The sequence below is a fragment of the Columba livia genome, chromosome 7 (genome assembly GCF_036013475.1).
Source record: "Columba livia isolate bColLiv1 breed racing homer chromosome 7, bColLiv1.pat.W.v2, whole genome shotgun sequence".
NCBI lineage: Eukaryota > Metazoa > Chordata > Aves > Columbiformes > Columbidae > Columba > Columba livia.
The window spans coordinates 33,616,083-33,637,896 of NC_088608.1; the positions used below are offsets into that span (position 1 = coordinate 33,616,083).

General features: G+C 45.6%; 1 protein-coding gene across 11 annotated transcripts in view; it reads left to right on the top strand.

Moving 5' to 3' along the window:
• The window catches only part of COL6A3 (collagen type VI alpha 3 chain), a 61,153-nt gene extending 40,092 nt beyond the window's left edge, over positions 1-21,061 (top strand). For 9 of the 11 annotated variants that reach the window (XM_065069159.1, XM_065069158.1, XM_065069162.1 and 6 more), the window contains 23 exons: positions 563-598; positions 1,129-1,191; positions 1,468-1,530; positions 2,248-2,310; positions 2,624-2,686; positions 3,448-3,498; positions 3,939-3,974; positions 4,080-4,142; positions 4,279-4,341; positions 4,987-5,019; positions 5,106-5,142; positions 5,251-5,262; positions 5,425-5,918; positions 6,556-6,655; positions 7,164-7,862; positions 9,085-9,193; positions 9,953-10,251; positions 11,762-12,022; positions 13,795-13,869; positions 15,768-15,947; positions 16,057-16,110; positions 20,022-20,192; positions 20,411-21,061. In XM_065069159.1, coding sequence (XP_064925231.1) covers positions 563-598; positions 1,129-1,191; positions 1,468-1,530; positions 2,248-2,310; positions 2,624-2,686; positions 3,448-3,498; positions 3,939-3,974; positions 4,080-4,142; positions 4,279-4,341; positions 4,987-5,019; positions 5,106-5,142; positions 5,251-5,262; positions 5,425-5,918; positions 6,556-6,655; positions 7,164-7,862; positions 9,085-9,193; positions 9,953-10,251; positions 11,762-12,022; positions 13,795-13,869; positions 15,768-15,947; positions 16,057-16,110; positions 20,022-20,192; positions 20,411-20,451 — 3,066 coding nt within the window. In that variant the 3' untranslated portion in view covers positions 20,452-21,061. The remainder of the gene's footprint in view (positions 1-562; positions 599-1,128; positions 1,192-1,467; positions 1,531-2,247; positions 2,311-2,623; positions 2,687-3,447; positions 3,499-3,938; positions 3,975-4,079; positions 4,143-4,278; positions 4,342-4,986; positions 5,020-5,105; positions 5,143-5,250; positions 5,263-5,424; positions 5,919-6,555; positions 6,656-7,163; positions 7,863-9,084; positions 9,194-9,952; positions 10,252-11,761; positions 12,023-13,794; positions 13,870-15,767; positions 15,948-16,056; positions 16,111-20,021; positions 20,193-20,410) is intronic. The other 2 variants (XM_065069160.1, XM_065069161.1) reach the window with 2 other exon arrangements.
• The last annotated feature ends 753 nt before the right edge of the window (positions 21,062-21,814 follow it).

Consider the following 21,814-nt stretch of genomic DNA (forward strand, 5'->3'; position numbering starts at 1 on the left):
ACAAGATTAGATTGACAATAACTTTTTACCGTCCTGCCTTCCCACATATTTTGTTTCTACAAGTGTCAAGAGATTTAATTCTGATTTTATTACCACCAGAGTAACTCCACTGAGATCATGGAGCTACACCTGTTTACTCCAGCATCTGCATTTGGCTGCTGGTTTTTAAAAGGCAAAATCTAAACTGGAGCTGGTGTAGCTGGGATGTCTGGGGATGTATTCCCTGCTGCTCTGCTGCTGCCTGTTCTTGGGGCATGTCCCCCAGGGACAGTGCATAAACCAGTGGCAAAACACACGCTCCTGCATGTGCGAGTGAGGAACTCACCTGTGTGGAGGGTCAAGGGATGTGAGGAAGGAGAAAACATGCCAAAGTTTGTTTTACAAAAGCTGGCTGTTTTGCAGATTGTGGAGTGTGGATTTCCCTCTCCTTTCCCAGTAGTTTAAACTATTCAAACATGATTTTGGACTAAGAGAAGCAGAGATACATGGCTCTAAAAGCAATAGAGAAATGCGTGTGCTGAGCATACTTGCATAAGAAGGCTCATCGTTTCTTCATTCACAGGGTATGGCAGGACGAAGGGGACCGATCGGTGTTAAGGTAAGTGGTGATGGGGACAACACCTGGGACTTCTGCCACACCACCATCCAGGCAGCCTCAGCACCTAGAGGGATGTGCCAAGAGAAGACATATGCAGTCTTTGCTTCTTCCGCTCTCCCTCCTCTCTCCTGATTTCCCTCCTCCTCCTCCTGTGGCTCATCCCCCTGTATGATCCTTGCTGGACTCTGTGCGAACCAGGTGTTCACATGCCTGGGGTTGTCCATCCTCTGCAGAGTTCCCTGCTCAGATGCTTCATCTCAGTGCTGCTAGAGCAGCACAACGGGGCCAAAGAGTGAAGAAGATTGATACCCATCGATTGCAAGAGGCAAATTACCCCACCAGTTCTATGCTCATTCTCTGCTAAAACCATATTCTGCAAAAAAACGCCAACAAATAACTGTTCTTCCCTAAAATAACTGTTCTTCCCTGCTCTTTATGCAGCTCTAAAGGCCCTGAAAGCTCCTCTCCCTCCCCATGGTGTTGACCGTGTCCTCCCATGCTAACCTGTGTTGTCCATTTTGCACTTCAAGGGTACCAAGGGCTCACTCGGTCAAGCGGGGCCAGCTGGAGAACAAGGCATGAGAGGGCCACAGGTCAGTGAACTTATGGCAAAATGAATGTCTTATGTTATGATGCTGTGTCATTATTTAATCTCAGCTGCTCCATCAAAGAGTGAGGGATTTTGGTATTTTTGGGTGCACTGTGGCCCTGCCTCAAGACATCAATCATGCTATTGCATTCATGCTACCAAAGTTGTGATGTGTTTGAAAATTATCTCTCGGGCACCGTAACATTTGCATCCTCTATTGTATCATTGGTGTGCTTCTACTAATGTGTTTTGAGACAGTATTTCTACTTTTCCTGCACAGGGTCCACCTGGACAGCTTGGCACACCAGGCATAAGAGGAGAGCAGGGCATTCCTGGACCCAGGGTAAACCCTTCTGCTGCTTCTCAGCCATTGACCCAACTGTGCTCAGAAAGAACACCTCATTGACCTAATAAGATGCAACAGATATGTCTTCCTGTTTCCTTCTCTAGGACCCTAACTCTGTTTCATTCTCTTATAACACACTTTTCCAGTACAATCCTCCTCTCAACTTATGCAAAAGATTTCTTGATCAAGAGTTACAGAAGAGAAAAAGTTAAAAGCAACCACAAAGGATTCAGGACCTCAGTGTTCGGACCATTATTGTTTGTGATCTGAATTAAAGAACATCCCTGAGTGACTGGCTGTGCAGCCACCATGATGTTTCAGTCTCTGAGGAGAGAACATGACCATCTCACATGCTCACTTGGAGGTCCCCAGGCATTTAGTTCTCCTCCCTGCTGCCCACACCAGCAATTCTCATAGCCATAAAGCCAGAAACGTCTTGCATTTCAACACCCTGACCAGGACTTTGCCTCTCCTGCCTATGCTTTCCCTGGGGGAGTTTCTCTGGGGACAATATAGGTTGTTGCTGATACTTGCATTCAGCTGACCTGGTCCTTCAACTCTTCCCAATTAGACTTCTGAATTTCCTAAGGTTCTTTGAGAGGCACCAGTCCTAGTTGTTAATACTCAATTTCTACAGTTATCCAAGCCTCTAGTTTCTGGGGCACCTGGTTTGTTAACACATTGCCAACATACCTCTCCCTGTTTCTGTTCCAGGCTGGTAGTGGACCACCAGGAGCCCCAGGAGAGCGGGGCAGGATTGGTCCCCTGGGACGAAAGGTATGTCTTCATGACCATGGACCATCAGCAACTAAAACAGCAGTGGAAAAGCTGGGTAGGAGTGAGCTTAAAAAAATACTGGAGATTAACAACTTGGAGCAAAATTAGCTCCTCTTCACTGGATTGCAGAGTGTGGAGCAAAGCAAGGTCTGTGTTCGTGTAGTGTTGGTGGCCTGTAGGTCCAGCCATGACTTTCTGTTGCAAGGACCACTGCAGACTAGTCTACGTAAAGAAACCAGTGCTGGTGGAGTGGGAAAGGCTCAGAGTTGCCTGGACTTTCAGCACATGCTTTAACAGATGCTCCTGCTTTTAGGGTGAGCCTGGAAACCCTGGACCCAAAGGGCAAAATGGACAACCAGGCCCACGAGGAGAGATGGTAAGTGTGGCCATACACTCACCCTTCGATGATGGTGGGCTGAACCCTCTCCTGTAGCAAATGGGCCACAGCCCTTCACAGCACAGAGTCTAGCTCCCCTATGGAATTTGTATCCTCAATATATGTGAAAAGAAAATCAGCCTTATGTCCTTCTCTGGCATGAGTATATTTGGTGATGGTTGTCCCTTTGATGAGATCAATTATATCACTTGAACAGTGGCTTTTAGCATGTCAGAGATCAGTCTGCAGAGCTGAGGCTGTCCAGAATTTCTTGGCCTTGTCCTGGCTCATTGCATGAGGGGTGGGTAGACACCCGGAACTGACCTGTGTGCTAATCAAAAGTAATCTATTAAAAGGAAGCGTGGACAATACGAACCCTTTCATGGGGCCTGGTTCTCATTACTCTGTATAATGAGGAGTCAACTGAGGAAAAAATTGTTTGTGCATAACAAGGGGAGACAAGCTTGGGTCAGGCACAGCTATAAGTGCACCCCTAGCACTGACTGTCCTCCTAACCTGCTTCCTATTGCTGACTTCCACCTGGGACACAATATATGTGTCTACTGGTCAGGTTTCAATGCAGATTTGTAGTTTTGACACCACCTTTTTGTGCTTTTTTTCTGGCAAGAATTTAATCTATAGAAGTATTTCTCAAGGGCCTGTGGCATCTGTGGATTCTTTCTATTGGTTTTGCTGAATCTGTGGGGTTTAAGTTATTCACATATGACTGCATATTAATGACTTTGGCTTTCCAATTTTAGGGTGATGATGGACGAGATGGAATTGGTGGCCCAGGTCCTAAAGGTAGAAAGGTAGGTGTATGCACACAGGGACAGAAATCAGCCCTATGTGTACACTGGTGAGAAAATCAGGCAAGACTCTTCAGACCATTCCCCTCTATCTTTGTCTTGGGTTTCCTTAAATAAATCAGCTTCTTGAAGGAGGAGGTATAATCTTTTTGTACCTTCTGGCCAGAAAGCCCTATGAATGTCTGTAAGGCTTTGAAAACAATATGCCAGTAGCCCTGATAGTTCCTCTACAGTTGAAAATAGCCTTAGAGAAGCAATCAGACCTTAGGTAGAGTAGATGTTTGCTTTTTGTTAATTGTATGAGGAACAAAATTATAAAATGAATTTGCAGTATCTCTCTTTTTCCTCCATCATTTAAATCCTTAAGGTGCTATAGATCCGCCTGCAGAATCAGGTTCATTTTCTAAAACCTCATACTCAAATAAACTCTTATATTTTTTCAGGGAGAACGTGGCTTCATAGGCTACCCAGGGCCCAAGGTACAGTACAACCCATGGTCTACACATTCATTTTCCAAGCAATGTAATGGTTAGCTGTGGTCCTGTGCAGATTTGGAGCTATTGTTTGTGTTTTTCTGCAATTAGGGTGGACCTGGTGACCGCGGTGGTGCTGGAGGTCCCGGCCCTAAAGGAAACAGAGGTCGCAGAGTAAGTTAGACCATGACAAAATTTTTGCCCTCTGCATGAATGATCTGAAAGATGTGTCCATCTTTTCCCCCTAAGTGTTAAGGCACACTCCTGCAGATGTTCATGGAGAGGATTTTCTTGCTCTCTCCATCTCTAGGGGAATGCAGGAGATCCTGGGACACCTGGTCAGAAAGGAGAAGTTGGATATCCTGGATCATCTGTAAGTGTTCACTGCATTGTTGATGGGGCCTCTGGCCTCCTCCCCAGAGAGACTCTCTGAGAAATGTGGTGGTCCCTGTTGGTGGCAGGCATTGAAAAATAAGCCCACCTCCATCTGCTGCTAATTTCAAGTTGGGCAAATTCCTCTTCTTTTGCTTTGGATGTGTCTCTGTAAAGTGCTAACTCAGTGTTTTACCACTGATGTTCACCCATGCTCAAACTGCAATGCAGAATGAAGAAAGTCAAGAGACAGGTTTTTATCAGACATGAGGATTTTCTCATGGTAGCACGCAACCTAAAGCTCATTCTAGGAAGTCCTCAGCTCTTTATCATTTTTCATCCCCCCTACAGGATGTGGTCCATGGCCAAATCTGACTGGCACAGAGCACCCTAGAAAGGCCAACCTGTCTTGGCTCCCTTTGCACCTGAACCAAGAGCATTGTAAATGTCCTGTTTGGGTTTGGTCTCAGACAATTTTACTCCTCACAGGGAAAAACATTTCCCCCCATTGTTGGAAATACAAATGAAAACAGGCAGGTTTCCCCCCGGCTTCTCTACAACCTGTGGTTAAATAGTTACTGCAACTGGGTTCTTGGGGCACCCTGAAAATAAACATCACACTCAATTTTACTTTCTTTTATAACAGGGACTTAAAGGTGATAAAGGAGAATCCAGAGATGTAAGTGTGGCATCATTTCTCTCTTGTTTTGAAATATGCTTTTGTTGACTGTGTCATATATCTCTTTTTCATTTTATTTTCTAAAGCAATGTGCACTTGTGCGGAACATCAAAGACAAATGCCGTGAGTACATCAGTGTTTCACAAATTCCCTGTCACTATCCTTGTATGTCCATCATGTGACACAAAAGGCACTGACCAAACTGCTTTTTCCTCCCAATCTTTTCCACAGCTTGCTGCTATGGTAAGTCACCTTCAGTCCTTTAAACCCTAGTGTGACCATGTGCCAGAATTGTTTCTCTCCCCACACATGTGGTATGAATGATTTACCCCTGCTGAGGACATGGTCCTTGCACCCTGACAACCATTTGGGGTACTATTTGTTCCCAACACATATTTCTGGCAGGTCCCAAGGAGTGCCCAGTCTTCCCAACTGAGCTGGCCTTTGCTATTGACACCTCCTCGGGCGTCCAAAGGGATGCTTTTAACAGGATGAAGCAAACCGTGCTCAGAGTGGTCAACAATTTAACCATTGCTGAGAGCAACTGCCCTCGGGGTGCCCGGGTGGCTCTGGTCACCTACAACAATGAGGTCACCACAGAGATCCGCTTTGCTGATGCCAGGAAGAAATCAAGCCTCCTCCAGCAGATCCAAAACTTCCAGGCAACCCTGACCACAAAACCACGCAGCCTGGAGACTGCCATGTCCTTCGTGGCCAGGAATACCTTCAAGCGTGCCCGAAGTGGCTTCCTCATGAGGAAAGTGGCTGTCTTTTTCAGCTATGGGGAAACAAGAGCCTCCCCACAGCTCAACGATGCCGTGTTGAAACTCTACGATGCTGGGGTCATGCCTGTGTTCCTCACCAGCAGTCAGGACCCGGTTCTCACCAGAGCTTTGGAGGTTGGGATCTTTCACCCTTTCTTTCTTTTTCTGCTGATGATCTTAGTCTGGTTTGCTGGGGAGATTGATGGTGTTGGCTCCCACAAGCGGTGGCTGGCTTCCACAGACCTTTCAAGTGCTTAGCACCGAGAAAGCATTACTGACAAAACTCATCCATCACATCTATTAGGAGAGAAATCCAAAACACAGTGCATGCTGCAAAATGCTTGTGAGGTTATGATGACTCATTTGTTTCCCAGAACATGGCCCCAGCATGCCAGGTGTGGTATGAAACAGAAGAAAAGACAGTCCCAATAGTGAGAAAGGTCTGATTGAGACAAAAAGGCAAAGGGTTGGAAGGTAGAACTACTGTTGCCAGAAAGAGAGGGAAGAAGTACAGAGATTTAAAGCAACAAAAAAGCCCCAGATGAGTACACTGAGCACTGTTTCAGGTGCTTGACCCTTTTCTTGGAGTTTAGCTCTAAAATAGTCCCACTATCTGATGTCAGGGGTATTAGGCTTCTCCAATGGGTTCTACCAAAAGCAGCGCGCTGAGCAGAGAATCCCTTAGAGTTGTGAATTGCTCTCCCCTACTTTGAGCTGGAAAGAACAAAACTGACATTACTAACACCATGTTTTTCTGTTTGCACCTCACCAGATCAACAACACAGCAGTTGGACATGCAATTGTTCTTCCAGCCAGCGGCAATCAGCTGAATGAAACTATCCGGAGGCTCTTGACTTGTCACATTTGTCTGGGTAAAACATCCAATTTCTCTTCTAGACAGTGCCAAGTCCTTCTGGTTGCACAGCAGTCGGTTGTCAGTGGTGCAGAAGGGAAGCTCAGTTGGGAGTGAGCCCTTTTGCTGCTGAAGACGAGGTATTCATATTCTTAGGCTGAGCAGAAAATGTTGGCATTGTGTATGAGGTTCACTGTTTAGCATGGGTGTTCTCCACTTTGTGACGAGAAGCTCCTCTTTTTGGCCGGTTCCCATTTTTACAGCCCAAATACCAATAGCTAAAAGCTCTAAAAGATGGCTTTCTGCCATTTATGACAAAGTACTTGAGGGATCTCTTTGGACAAAGGAGCACACACAAAAAATGCATAAATGCGTTTTGGGATGAAATGACTTTGGTGTCAAGTAATGGACCACTGAATGTTCATGGCTTGATAGTAGTATTTCATATGACACAAGAGATTTTTACAGTGGCAAGGGAGGGTCATCTTCAGTTTCTTCAGGTGAAACCTACTGTATTTCTTCCCTAGATGTGTGCGACCCTGATCCTGTCTGTGGTTTTGGTAGTCAGAGACCTGTATTCAGAGACAAAAGGGCAGTCCCAACAGATGTAGACACTGACATCGCCTTCATCATGGATAGCTCGGAGTCCACTACCCCTCTGCAGTTTAACGAGATGAAGAAGTACATTTCCCACCTTGTAAGCAACCTGGAAATCAGCTCTGAGCCAAAAGTATCTCAGCACCACGCCAGAGTGGCAGTTCTCCAGCAAGCTCCTTACGAATATGAAACCAACTCAAGCTTCCCACCTGTAAAAACTGAGTTTTCACTAACTGATTATGGATCCAAAGAGAAGATCATCAATTACCTTCACAACCAAATGACCCAGCTCCATGGCACAAGGGCAATAGCAAGTGCAATTGAACACACTATGGCTCATGTTTTTGAAAATGCACCAAACCCTCGGGATCTAAAAGTCATAGTTCTGATGATGACTGGAAAAGTGAATAAACAAGAACTTGAGTACCTGCAGAAGGTAGTTATCAATGCAAAATGCAAAGGATACTTCTTTGTTGTCTTGGGCATTGGCAGGAAGGTGAATGTCAAGAATATCTATAGCCTAGCTAGCGAGCCAAATGATGTGTTCTTCAAATTGGTCGATAAACCAGGAGAGCTTCACGAAGAGCCCTTACTGCGCTTTGGGAGACTGCTGCCATCTTTTATCAGAAGTAAGTATAACATCCTGCAGCTAAAGTACTACGGAAAGGGCAACAAGTGACCTCAGAGGGGTTAATCTGCCAGGTCTGGTCTACCTGCCTGTTGGGTGGGTGGGGTTGAGCCTGACCACTGCTTTGGGCAGTGGGGTCCACAGAAGTATTAGTCTCTTTCTATATGTTCTGAACTGTTTGGTCTGTTTTGTTGCTGCTCATAGGTCTGCCTAGTTGAATACGTCTAGGTTTTGTTCACTTTGGCCTCCCCAGCCCATCCCGTGCAGTCTGTTGGCCTGCCAAGTAGAGTCTGTACTTATGCCTAGTTTGATTTTGTCTCCATGGGCTCACCTGTGGGATCTGACCTAATGCCACCTGGCTTGCTGGTCACATCTCCAACATGTCCCATAGTGTCTGATACTGCTGGATCTCTTGGCCCTCTGCGGTTGAGCAGCCGGCTAGGGGTCCCCCCAAGCCTCCTGAACACACAACAAATCTTCCTTCTCAACTTCAGCATGAACATCACGTCTAGCAGGCATTTGGCTGGCTCAAACTGAGATCTGCAACTGCTGTATGCAGATCTGAGGACCAAATGAACAGGATTCTTTGCTCAGGGATAAATAATGCTGCCGTGTTTGGGATGTGAAGACTGTGCCTTGAAAATTTGCAGCTCAGCTTAACTAGGGACCCCAGACTGGATTTCCAGCTAGAGTCAGCTGCCAGAGATCCTAAACAGACCTGGCCAGCAAGGAAAAGAAATGGGCCTTTTCTAGGAAAGCCAGTTTTATCAAATAAATCCTGAAAAAATGTCTACTGAGCTAACAAACCACTGATTCAGGAATGTCTTGCACTGGAAATAAATGTTTAGGTTTTCTCTGTTTGCTTTTTCCATTTACTGCGTACAGGAGTCCTGAAAAACCTTAACTCTTGAAAAAATATTAACTGTGTGGTTGGAAGTGCCTTGTTATATGGAAGTTGTTTACATGTGACAGACCTAGACATACAGCCCTCTGGTATCTTGTAGTTACTGTTCTCATGTTTGTAAATCGGAATAACAAATCTCCCAGCCCAGGATGCTGCAGTAACCACGCCAAACATCAAGAGATGTTCCATAGCTTCTGTCACAGCAAGCAAGAAGAAAGGAGGGGGTTTTAAATCAAGAAGAAATATATGTGATATGTTGATGGTAGGCAACAACTGTCTTCAACTCCAGTGTTTAATGCCAGGCTCTTTCTGTTTCTAGGTGACTTTGCTTTCTACCTATCTCCAGAGATGAGGAAACAGTGCGAGTGGTTCCAGAGTGACCAGCAAGCCAAGAGCCAGAGCCCCGGACATGTAGGGCAGAAAGCAGTGTAAGTAGTGGTTTGTCTACAAGAGAGTGAGCTTTGCTAACAGCCTGTCTGGAGGAGAAGCATTCATTTCCAAGTCCCTGTTTGGAAAAAAAAAAAAAAAAAGAAAAATAAAAAGCAATTTTAATGATGACAATTCAGGATTCTCAAAATGTTACCTGTTTGTTTAGTGCTGTGGCAAAAGAACAACAGATCTATCTACTAGAGAAGGATAGACAAGTACACATAGAATTTTAAACTTGTATTAAATTTTATATTTCTATGTGGAAAGGATATGAAGGAGGCATATGTTACTGTCATGAAGTTCAGGAGTTCCAGACATTACATTTGGATTTTCCACTCAATAAGCTATTTTCAGAGTCTGGGCTGCCCTGGACTATCCGATATACAAGATCTGCCATAGAATATACCCTAATATTTTCTGAACAGAAGTGAAAGCTTGTGTGACCAACACCCACTCATTGCTGGTACAGGGCTGTGCTGGCTTCTGGAGGTCAAACACCTTGAAATTGCAGATCTCCCTACTGATTCCACTCCTGTGTGTGTGAAGTTGGTGTATAGACAGACTTGTACCCCAAGTGGTAGGCAGTGCTGTCTTGTTTTCCTGCAGCACTTTTCACTGCCTGACTGTGGGAGTATATAAAGACTATTCACCTTGGGGGCTTTCTTGCCAATGGTTTCTGTGTCAGCTCCTCCCCACTTCCAATATTCTGCTTATATTGGGGGGGTGGAAAGCCATATCAGCTGCTTTTGCTTTGGCAGGTACGTGGCACCCAACGCGACCATAAGCCAGACCCTCAGTGCTGGTAGCACTGTCAGTGTGAGCATCAAGCCCGTTGTGAGCACCAAGTCTGTTGCAAGCACCAATGCCCGTGCCAGAACCACCACTGCCAGCACCACCGCGCAGACCAGAGCCACAGATCAGACCACAGCCAGCACCGTGGTCCAGGTGAACGCCACCATGCAGAGCACAGCAAACACCGCCGCCCACACCAAAGCCACCGGCCGCACCACCGGGAACACCACAGGCACAGCAACAGGTGGCAGGAGAAGACAAGGAGGTATGTGAAAGGGTCTCCCCATGCAAGCAGTGCCCCTTGTTTTCAGTGCTGCAGTGGGTTGTTGCTTTTTATTCTTCCTGAGAGGGTTATTCCTATGGGAACTGTCACTAAGAGGCCAAGTTTTATCCTTGTGAAAATAAGTTTTTGGGTGCAAAACTGGAAATCTGCACTGGGAGGGGGGAGGTTTTGTTGACTTGTGTTGAGACGTTTGTGCAAAACCAGGTGGGGGGCAGGCTGCCCCTAAGCAAAACACAAGCAGGGCATGTAAATATGGGGCAATTCATCATTTGGTGCATAGCCCAGTAGTACAGCGACAGAAGCACTTCACAGCATCACAGAATGGTTGGGGTTGGAAGGCACCTCTGCAGATCATCTAGTCCAACCCACCTACTAAAGCAGCTTCACCTAGAGCAGATGGCACAGGAAGGTGTCCAGGCAGGTTTGAATGTCTCCAGAGAAGGAGAATCCACAACCTTCCTGGACAGCCTGCTCCAGTGCTCTGGCACCCACTTCTCTTTCTAGCATGGCCTGTTTGCTTTCTATGTTTTTTTCTTGTAGCATTACCGCTTGGCTAAGTTTTGCTATTTATGGTGATTCATACAATGGTGTTTGAATTCTCCATCAGCTAATATAAATAGTTCCGTTGGTTCATCACTGAATCAGTGTGGAAACCTCTTTGGGAATGCTAAAGCTTCCTTTATGCGAAGGAGCTTTCCCATGTGTTTTTGCAAGGTGGTGCAGGCAGCTCTGCACTAGATGAACAAGTAACAAAGAACATGTGTCACAGCACAGGGCTGCTTAACCAGTCAACGAATGCATGTCCCCATGTAAATAATAAATTAAAAGTAATAAATCAAAGCAATCAGCTTTTGCAAGGTCAGTGCTTTCATTGGGTTGCAGGGAACAAACTTTTCTGAACGTTCCTTACTCCACTGTTGCTTCCAAGTAGTGTTTATAAAAGTCCCATCCAATACTCTGCAATAGCAGGAAAACCTTTCCCTGAGAGCTTCTTTGACCTGTCAAAGGTGATGTTGCAGGCTTTGCTTGAAGGTCTTCAGCAGCTCAGTGAATACACTGCACCCTAGAGAAAGATCTGACTGGACCCATTTACAGTTGTTGGGGAAGTTGTGCTGGGAATCACATTTCTGACTGTGTAAACCCTGTGGGGAAAAAAACCAAACCAAACCATACCAAAAAACACACAAAACACCAAAAAGCAAAACAACAACAACAAGCTTTGGTTTGCTAGATTGCAGCAGGTTGCTAGAAAATATATAAATTATTTGGTAAATCATGTAGGCTATGAAAAAAAAAGCCTCCCTGCAGTGTGCTGGATTGAGCATCTGAGATGGCAAAGTCACAGCGTGGTTTGCCCATGCCACAACTGTCTGAAGACAAATTAATTTGCTGTGGACTAGAAAGGAGATCCTGCAGTACTGAGACACCTTTTCCTTGAGACTTTTCTTCTTCGAGTCTTTTCTTATTGTTTGTTCTGATTTTTGCATTGTAGCAAAGAGTCATGACATCCAGATCACAGATGTCACCGAGAACAGTGCCAGGCTGCGCTGGGCCAGCCCCGAGCCACACAATGCCTATGTTTTTGATATCACCATCACCTTAGCACACGACCACTCTCTTGTGCAGAAGCAAAACGTGACCGGCACTGAGCATGTCGTCCAAGGACTCAGAAGCGGACAGAAATATCTTGTCGTTGTTACTGGCTACCAGAAATCCCAACCCAAAGTAACCTATGCAGGAACATTCAGCACAAGTAAGTACCTCTTGAGGAAAACACACAAACTTTTATTTTTTCATAAAAAGGACCTGAAAAATGGAGAAAAAATGCACGCAGGGGACAGGGAGTCGGTCAGTACCAACAATCCAGCCTTGGCAATGCTCAGATGTGTCACTGCATGTCTGGCATCCTCTGGTCCAGCAGCAGAGCCCAGTTACAAAATACTGCAAATGTGCTTCTTTGGCAAATGTGAGTTCACACTTCAGTGGTGTTAAATCAATACAGATTGTGGGAGAATTAAAGCCAGTCCCAGAGTGGGGGTTATTGCACATGCAGGAGGCTTTGCACAATGCGTCTTGGTGGGTTTCAGCCGGCATTGCTGTAATTAATAAGAGTCAAACTGGGTTAACATAGCGTAAATTCAGTCCAGCCTGATTGCAAAATAAGCAGAAGCTGTTTCTCCAATTGCCACTTCCACAGCCACCTATCTGCTTCACATACTCTTCCCCCCCCCCAAAAAAAAAAACATAAAAAAGAGATTGAATGGAGTGTTTAGTCCTTTAGGGATCCAAGCTCCATGTGTACAGATCACATGTAAACCTCACTAAACCCTTTGGCATGACCAAGATTTGCTATGTAAGACACAGCCATGTTTTATTTAATATAGTTTGGCACAGAGACGCCTTGGCTAGGTGGTGTGGAGAAGTTTGCACTGGTCCTGCCAGTGCTGCATCTGGCTACTTCTGGCACATCAGAGCCAATTTCAGTGCCCAGGGAGAGCCTTTCTATTGGCTTCTGTAGGTTTGGATCAGATCTGAAGTCTCTTACCTTCGTGAGCAATAAATGTGCCCACAAAAATGTTGAGAAAAGACATCAATGTGTAGAATAACATTTGCATGCACTGAGTTGGAGCTCTCGATGCCCAGGGAAGCTGCATTTCCCACACAGTAAATCTTGAATGGGAACAAACTGAGCAGGCAGCAGTGATGCTACTTATGCCCACAAGCTGTGACCTGGACACTGGGTAGAACTGTACCCCTTATACTCATACCCTCCACCAGAGAAAAGAAATCCAACCCTTCCTGTGGCTGCAGCCCCCTCCTGCCCTCCAGCACCATGGTTGCCCTGGAAAGGGGCATGATACAACAGGGTGCAGTCATGTGGGGCGTGATGCAATATGAACCACGTTCTCCTTTCAATCACAAGGGATTTCTTTTCCAAGTGACAATCCTCAACAACATAGTTTCTAGAGGGATGTGAGGCTGTGATGGGAGGAGTGTGGTCAAGGTGAGGTGTGCAATGCGTGGACAGTCCTTGAGGGCTGCAGGGGAACAGGAGAAAATCAATCACGGACTATTTGCTCACCCGGAGGATGACATTTTTTTTTTTTTCCTGGCATATCTAAGGCCAGAGGAGCAAAGCTGAATTGGCTACAGAGAGACTGTGTCCAGCTCCTTCAGAGCCCCTGCTCAATCACATGCTGTGGATTGAGTGGAGTCCATCCAAAATGATCATGTGGGGCCCTGAGGATGCTCCTTTGCAGTCAGCCCTGAGTATGAGCCCAACCATGCAGCAGACCTGTTGGCTGTGGAGAGCAAGGTGGCTGTGGATTACTCATCTCATCAGCTGCATCCAATAAACATTTCTGAAATGTATGTGCTAGGGTAAACACATCCAGACCTGACTCCTGCAATTTGTGTGCATCCCCCGTGCTGGAGCTGGGGCTGGTGAGTTTGTTTATGGCTGTGCCAAGGGTGCTGCAGCAAATCCCCTTCCTTTTTCATGACACCACTCTTTCTTCCCCCCAGAGACGCCGGCACAGCCCAAGGTATCCCTGGCCAACATGATGCTGAACACTGAACCACTGGAAGGGCCTGAGAACGGTGAGTATGGGTGATGGTGGGAGCGCTGGGCTGGGGTGCTCTGCCAGAACCCCCACAGAGAGCCCGGCCATTTGCCACTGGTCTTTGCCTTGACTGCTCCTAAACCCGTGCTTTCTCAGAGCCCAGCCAGGATCAAAGGATATGTGAACCCTTTGCTTTGCAGAGCCAAGAGATCACGACCTATACGACATCTTTGGCCATGTGGGTCTGAGTCCTGTATTGGGGTCTCTGCCCCATGCTGGATCCAGAGCCCTCTGAAGTTGCTGTGATCTTCATGGGGGACCCAAACAAGGTCCTGTTTCCATCACAAGAATGGGAGATGAGCCAGGGCCCAAGCACAGTTAGTGTCAAACATTCGCATAAAATTGCCTAATTGGTAGCCTCCCTCCAGTTTCACCCACCTGGCCTTGCCCTGTTTCTCTGCCACCAGTGGCGTATGTACCAAAGTGCTAAATGGGCAAGCTGTCAGATTCTACCCTGTTGTTAATCCCATTAACCCGTGTTAATAGCACATTATCACTGTAGCTGTTAATACATCATCTTTTTGTTGACAACAAGCTCTTTATATCAGTGCTATTACATTCAGTTGTTCCCTAAGTGCCACCATGTTGCAACCCTTCCTCCAAGGGTCTGGAAAGGTTCTCAGCCCTATTGCAGACACCAGCTATGAAACTGTCATCCACAACTCATCACTGAATCATCACTGTCATGTTTTTCTTTGAGCATTTTGCTTGCACTGTAGCTCCTTTTCTTCCCAAGGTGATTTGAGAGCGTGGAAGATGCTGCTGCTCAGTGCATTCAGCCAACAGGAGCTGCAAAACTCCTCTTGGGGTCTGGCTGCTCACTTTGAAAGAGATGAGCATGGACCTCTTGCGTGGCTGGTGGTACCATCAAAGCTTGCTGCAGAGGAGGGGCTGAGGGCTTGTGCTGCACAGGGACCCACTCATTTCTGCCTTGCTGCATGTCCCATCATCCCACCCTTCCCATATGTTCCCAGTGTTCGGACACACACTCCTATGTCTTTGTTTAACTCCCTGTGTGCCAGCTCTTTGGAAAAAAAGGTGTGTAGGCTTGCCCAGGTCTGCCCAAAGGAAAATCGATGTGCTGTGTGCTCACTCTGCCCTTCAACACAAATGTCTCCATCTCAGCTCCTCTCATTGACCCACTTGCAGCAAACATCTCTGCCCGAGGATTTATGGCAGCCGGCAATCTTGGGGAAACATTCCCCAAGGATGCTGATCTTAAGTTTTTCAACAGGCTAAAGATATTAAACAGGGCAGGGAAATTGGGATGGGTTGTTTAGCTGACTCTTCTCTAGTTCTCTGTGCAACAGGAGAGATCCATGTGTGAACCTTCCTACAGACCATGAAGGAAGCCCCAGATCCTGCCCTCCTTACAGAGGCAAAGCAGCTGCTAGTACAGTTGGCCTACCTTTGCTACAAAAACTCTAGGATTTGGACTGAAGATATCATTTCAGGGCAGGAAAGGAACATATGTTTAAATCCTCATCAAGTCTTAAAGTACACCACATATGGCTTGCATTTAACATAACATAAACACACTTAAGGATTAGAAGTTATTGCCAAGACAAATAGCTTTGAAAAGATCGGCAGGGTGTGGGGAGGGGCTGAGGGCCCAATCCTGTGTGGAGTAAGGGGCTCCCACCATCTTGGTACAGAGACTTGGGGTTTGGAGGTGTGATGAAATCAAGAGCAGGGAGAGGCAAGCCGGAGGCTGAGGAAGGTTTGCGTTCAGCAAGAGAAATCACACAATGAGGAGATGCCACGATCTTGTATTGGCCTTTTTTTCTTTTTTTTTTTTTTTCTTTTCAATCTCTTTGCTTTTTCAGCTTTTAACCCTTTCAGAGTCACTTAACCTTTGCACCTTTTGACATGCAGATTGGCCAGACCCTTGCTTGCTGGACTTTGACATGGGCATGCAGTGCAAGGACTATCAGATTGTGTGGTTCTTTGACTACAAACACAAGATCTGCAGCCAGGGTTGGTATGGTGGCTGCGGTGGTAATGCCAATAGATTTGAGGCCGAAGCTGAGTGCATTAGCAAATGCTTAAAACCATGTAAGTACCACATGGAGATTAATCCTTTTGAGTTATATCATATTGTCAAATGTTTGGATCAGAGAGAAAACATTGTTTAAAAAACAAACCCACACACTTTTTCCTCCAGCAGCAGCTGAGAAATCCATGCAGCAGCCACCCCTTGAGGAAAGATTATCATCAGGTAACACACCAAGAAAGTCACAAACCAAAGCCAATCCATTATTTCACCTTGACCATTCCATAGCATGCATCTAAGCTTGTCCAACACAACATCACCAGTAGTATAGACTTGGCTTTAACCTGCTCCTTGACATGACCATGACCTACCATCTGCTTTGCATGAGCAAGCCGCCTTGCATGCATGTTGTCACACCAGGACATGTTGTGTTTGCACAACCTGAGTGCAAACCACAGCTATATGGCAAAGTCGTGCACTGGATTTTGTGAGAAGTGTGGGGTCACTGAACTGGAGTGTGGCGTGGTCCTAAAGCAATCCAAGTTGTTGCTGCATGACTAACTGATGCCACCACTCAGTGGTGCACCATTGAGAGGCAAAGAATTTCAGACTTTTCACTGCCTGTAACTGAAACACTTGATGGAAAATTACTCCATGGGGCTTGGGTCTTGCGTGCAGATATTTTCCTTTTGCACCAAAAGATAAAAATCAAAGTTTAGGGAGGAGCCCACAGTAAAATGGCAATTACCACCTCTCCTCAAGGAGTTTCTGAGATTACTGGGTTGTGTTTGCAGGCCTCTTCAGGACTGTATTCTTGAAGCAGAGACTTGCAATCACCTGTGTTGGTTAAACAAAGGGTTTGGGATGGCATCCCAAGCCCAGCAAAGCCTTGCTATCAAATAGCAAGTGATAGGACAAGAGGAAATGGTCTCAAGTTGTGTCAGGGGAGGTTTAGATTGGATGTATTTTAGGCTTTTTAAATCAGACTTGAGAATTTTTGTCACTGGTAGCATTGCAGCCTCAACCCAGCTGTGAGTGCCACTGCCAAGACGTACAGGCAAATGAGGAGGAGGCCACCACCAGCCATGGAGATGCCTGGGGTGGCAGCTTCTTGCAAAAGGAAATTGCGATGTTCTGGGTTGCAAATGAGCGTCATGGACAAAGATCCATTGGTTGCAGTTTGAGGATTTTTTCAGCCACAGGAAGCAGCACAGGGCTTGTGCAGAAACCTGTAGCTACAATCTAGACCAGAATTTTATCCTCACAGAGCTGGGAAGCCTCCCTTTCTCCAGAGGGTGTGTGCTTCTGCCAGCCCCATCCCATAGACCAGCCCCTTCTGATCATCGTCACATGCCTTGATGATGTTTCCAGCAACTGTTGTTCAGGCTAAAGTGATATTTCACGAACTTGGCGTCACTCTGCCCTGGGCAGATAGTCAAGAAAAGCAACCGAGGGGCCCTGGAGGGATGCTCACATCTCTGCCCACCCCACCAGGGTCCCCAGCTCTATTCACCACTTTATTCTCTTTTCATTTTTTACGAAACCAGCGCTTGAATCCACCATGGAAATAGACACACTGGAGTTCACGTGCAGCTCAGCTTATAAAATGCTGGGTGTTGTGTTGGGCTCTCAGTTCAGCCCATACCAGGCACTGGAACCAGGTACAACCCTGAAAAATAAGTTGATCTCCCAAATATTAAGGCTTTTTGAGTGCAAAAATGTGCTCCAGAAACACCTCCCATTTGAAGCCTTTTCAATGCTGTGATAACCTCTAATTATTGCCTTTTTTTTTTTTTTCTGTAACAAAATCATATGTAATTGTGACCGAGGATCCAAGGCACATTTTACCCACAGGATGAATTAAAACTGTGACTTACTGTGGCTACCCCCATCTTTTGAACCTGCCAGAGTAAGTCACAGCTTAAAACACATTTTAGCTCCCTAGTTCTTGCTCCCCATCAATTCCTTGAATGGAAAAGCTGTGTTGCCTGATCCCCATTCTGCAGAGAAAAATTGAACTATACCTCTCATCAGCTGAATATTTTGATTACTGGTTGGATTCCTGAATGAGTGTGCAGAGTTTGGGGTAAAGTAATTCTTGTATTCATATCTGCTGAATTTCAGTGTTTTGGAAGGCAGGGAAGAAGGGAGATGGGTTTTGAAAAGAAAAAAAATATTAATATAAAAAGGCAAAAAGCCTTCCAAAGGCATGGGAAAGCTTTTGGTTATAGGAGCCCAAAAGAAAAGCTGAATTGGAAGATCAATATTGATTTCAAATTCCAAGGCAAAATGGAGATTAAAAAAGAAACCCTGATCAAAACCTGCATGTAGGATAGGATGATGGGCACGGACATCCCTTTTTGACATGTCTTCTCTCAGAAAGGACATATTCCCAGCCCCTCCTAACTTAACAAACAATCCACCCAGTCTTGGTCTCAACCACAGCACTGACCACTTGAGTCTGACCCTTTTGACCACAGCATTGTTCTGGCAGCAATCTGCTCATTCCCTCCTGGCATGAGGGACTCCCTTGAATGCGAAAAGGGGGAAAAACACAGTTAAAATGAGCAGGCAAAAAGGTTTTATCTGTTTGGCAGACTCTATCCAGAAGCGTACTATGGCTGGGGTACAAGGTTCGTGGCGCTTGTTGGGGCATTTCCATGTCCATGCCAGGAGCATCCCGGCCTTGCTGCCACGTTCCTGGGCTCTGGGCAGCTGCCAGCACCAGCCGCAATTTCCTCTAAAGTAAACCTATCACCGGGGCTTTCTTATTGCCTGGGGTTTGCTGCCAGACCTACTTTCTAGTCGGGATTTCAGGGACAATCTTTTGCGCCCTTCTTCCCATGAAAACTCTAAAAGGGTTTAGCGTGCATCAGACTCCAATAAACTTGCTGGAAAATACACTTTTTTATATATTCATGTACTCTTTCCTATATTCACTATATATTCCCCTGTATTTTGGACAATTAACCACAATTTAAGAAACAAATCCTTTAAGTAGCTTGATTTCTGGCACCTGGTTTACAAAAAAACAAATCCTGAATTAGATCCTAAGACAAGATTAACACAAGATAACTTCAAGACCTGAATGTGTTCAGCAGTCATTGCTGGTGTACTCTACGTACATTGATTTGGAAAAAATAATAAGGTAAAGGACATTTTTTTCTGTCTGCAAATATCCCTCTAATAAGAGGAACTCCACACTTTGCCTATGTCACTCTCTTTTGCCCCCATTCATTTTTATTGTGATGGCTGTTTTACTGATTTACTTGTTTGACTGATGACTTATGACTTTTACTCATACCCAAGGCTGGACACTGGCAGCTTGAAGTCATACCACTGATAAGTAGCAGCGACGAGTGCAATACCAGAAATTTTGGGGCTCTGCCTGGGTCATGGCTACAGTAACAAGGTTTTCCAGGACTAACTATGGTGGTTGATGGTTGTGCCATGCTTGGTAGAGGTGGCATGAGCTGCCACCTGCATCCCTGTCTGCAGGGAATGCCTTACTTGTGACTTGATGGTAAATTAGTGGCTAATATCAGAGTTTTTATTTTTTTTTTTACTTTATTTTTAAAATTTATTTGGTAATTTCATTTTAGCACATCCAGGTACTTTGTTATTTTGTCCCCTGCTCACCCAGCAAGGGTTGCAGGATGCTACGGGGCAGTGTGTGGTAGGTCCATCTTGACATATTTCTCTTTCCAGAGGAAGCCAGTGTTTTTAATGGGAAAATGATGGTGCCAATACTTTTTCCCTTGCAGCCCAGGCAGTCATCTCCCAGTTCTGAGACCTGCCAACTCATTTCCTGCAAATCCTGGGGATTTGCAGAGAACCGCTGCCTTGCAGCACTCTTCCTTCATGTCAGTATCACTCAGTGGATGAGTGACAGCAACACGACCAAGGCCTTGTGGATCAGGGCTGGTGACCTCCAAAGAAAGACCTTCTCTTTGCAAACTAAGATATGGGATTCAGTCGCAGGAGACGTGCACAGTCTGTGCTGTGGTTGCCCTTTCTGAGCTTGCATGCCAGCCCTGCTCGCAGTCATTTCTCTGCCATGCAAATACATGCAGAGAGGCTGTGTTTCACCCAGGAGTGCTATTGCTGACTCTTCTTGCTCCTGCTTTTATCCTCAGTCATGGATATCTGCTGGCTGCCAAAAGACGAGGGGACCTGCAGGACCTTTGTGCTGAAATGGTACTACGACCCCAAGACCAAGAGCTGTGCGCGGTTCTGGTACGGCGGCTGCGGGGGCAACGAGAACAGATTTGACACGCAGAAAGAATGTGACAAAGTTTGTGTCCCTGGTAAGCAGCACATGCGTGGCTGGAGAGGGGCCAGGCCGGTCCCTGGCATTTCCAGTCTGGTGCAAGGCTGTGGTGAGCTTGCTTGTGGTGCTCGGGACTCCACAGCAAGTCCTGACAATTAACTCTATTTATCCTCCCTCAATACCCTGCACAGCTTCCCATGCACACACACAAAAAAAATCTCATTTATTTTTCTCTTTTTCATCAAACCTTTTCAGGTAACATCAACCCTGGTATGGTGACGACGATGGGAACATAGAGCCAGCGACCTGTCAACAGATACCTCTGGGACAGCCAGGAGCATCAGCTGTTGCCACCTTGCCCCTATAGAAGCTAAGGGTATAGACTACCTTGCACTGTACTATTTCATGCTTTCAACTTCCGAGCAAACCTTGAAGAAAGCGTTTTGCTGCATGACCTATCAATATGGTGCTAAACTGTTTGTGGACTGAGTGCTACATGTGTCCGGGTTATATTGCATAGCTTTAACATTACCAAATATTTACTTAATTGCAGATGGTTGTTGTGTCTGAACATGTCTCTAAATTACCCTTTCTTTCTGATTCCGGCAGTTTGCCTATCTAAGGCACCGTAAAAATGAGACAAAAAGAAAAAAAAAGGTAATAATTTCACTGCAACTGCTACATGCTTGCTTTTTATCATTTTCATAACTGAGCATAACTTTACTGGGGAAGACTTTGTGTAAGAGAGTAGCTAACCCTGATAAACAAGTGGTTCAATTTTTCATTCTTCCTTTTTATTTTTTTTTCTCCTTTTGCTGGATTAGATTTCAAACTAGATCTCCTGTATGCATTTGTAACATATGTGGCCAACGAAACTAGCAAGGAAAAGGAAGCAAGGTTTCCAAATGCAAATGCACTGCTGGGACCAAGGCCTCAGTTAACAAATTTTTAAATTGTGGTGTAGGATGCCTCTGGCATTCTTCTGATGTTATATGTTTTATAAAACACAAAGCAAAGCAATTTGAGGGGCGGGGGTCTATGGGTGGGTGGGGGATTTTATTTTTATTGTGGATTCTGTGTCAGGAAGTCTATACAAAGAACTTTTAAATAAAATCTAATGGAGGTTTTGAGAAGTTCATGGTTTTGTCTTTGTTAAAGCCATGGTGGCTGTCAGTGAAGTCATTTTCCAGGGTTTGAAAACCATTTATTTTTGGGGGACATCTCAGTGGTCCTTAAAGGGAGGATGGATGTAGCATGGATGTTCAGGGGGACATCACTGAGACGCTGCTGCCTTTTTTTCTATGGGGATTTACATTTTTAGGTGTCACAGCTTTGACGTTTGTTTAGGTTTTTTAAATGCTCATTGTTGGGTTGGACTACATGACCCTTGAAGGTCCCTTCCAACCCAAACTATTATATGATTCTATGCCATTCCCAGCACATGGAGTAGCCCAGATCCCCAAATTTCCCATCAGTACCAAGCCACTTGCGCAGGGCTTGGGGACAGCAGGGATGTTGCTCAAGTATTTGGCACCATTTACAAGCACATCACAAGGGCTTCGTTAAAAAAAGAGGGGAATGGGTAACATTTTAAAATTTATTATTATAATTGGCTCTTGCAATGTCCTCACTCAGCTGTGGCCTCTTTGGGGGACACAC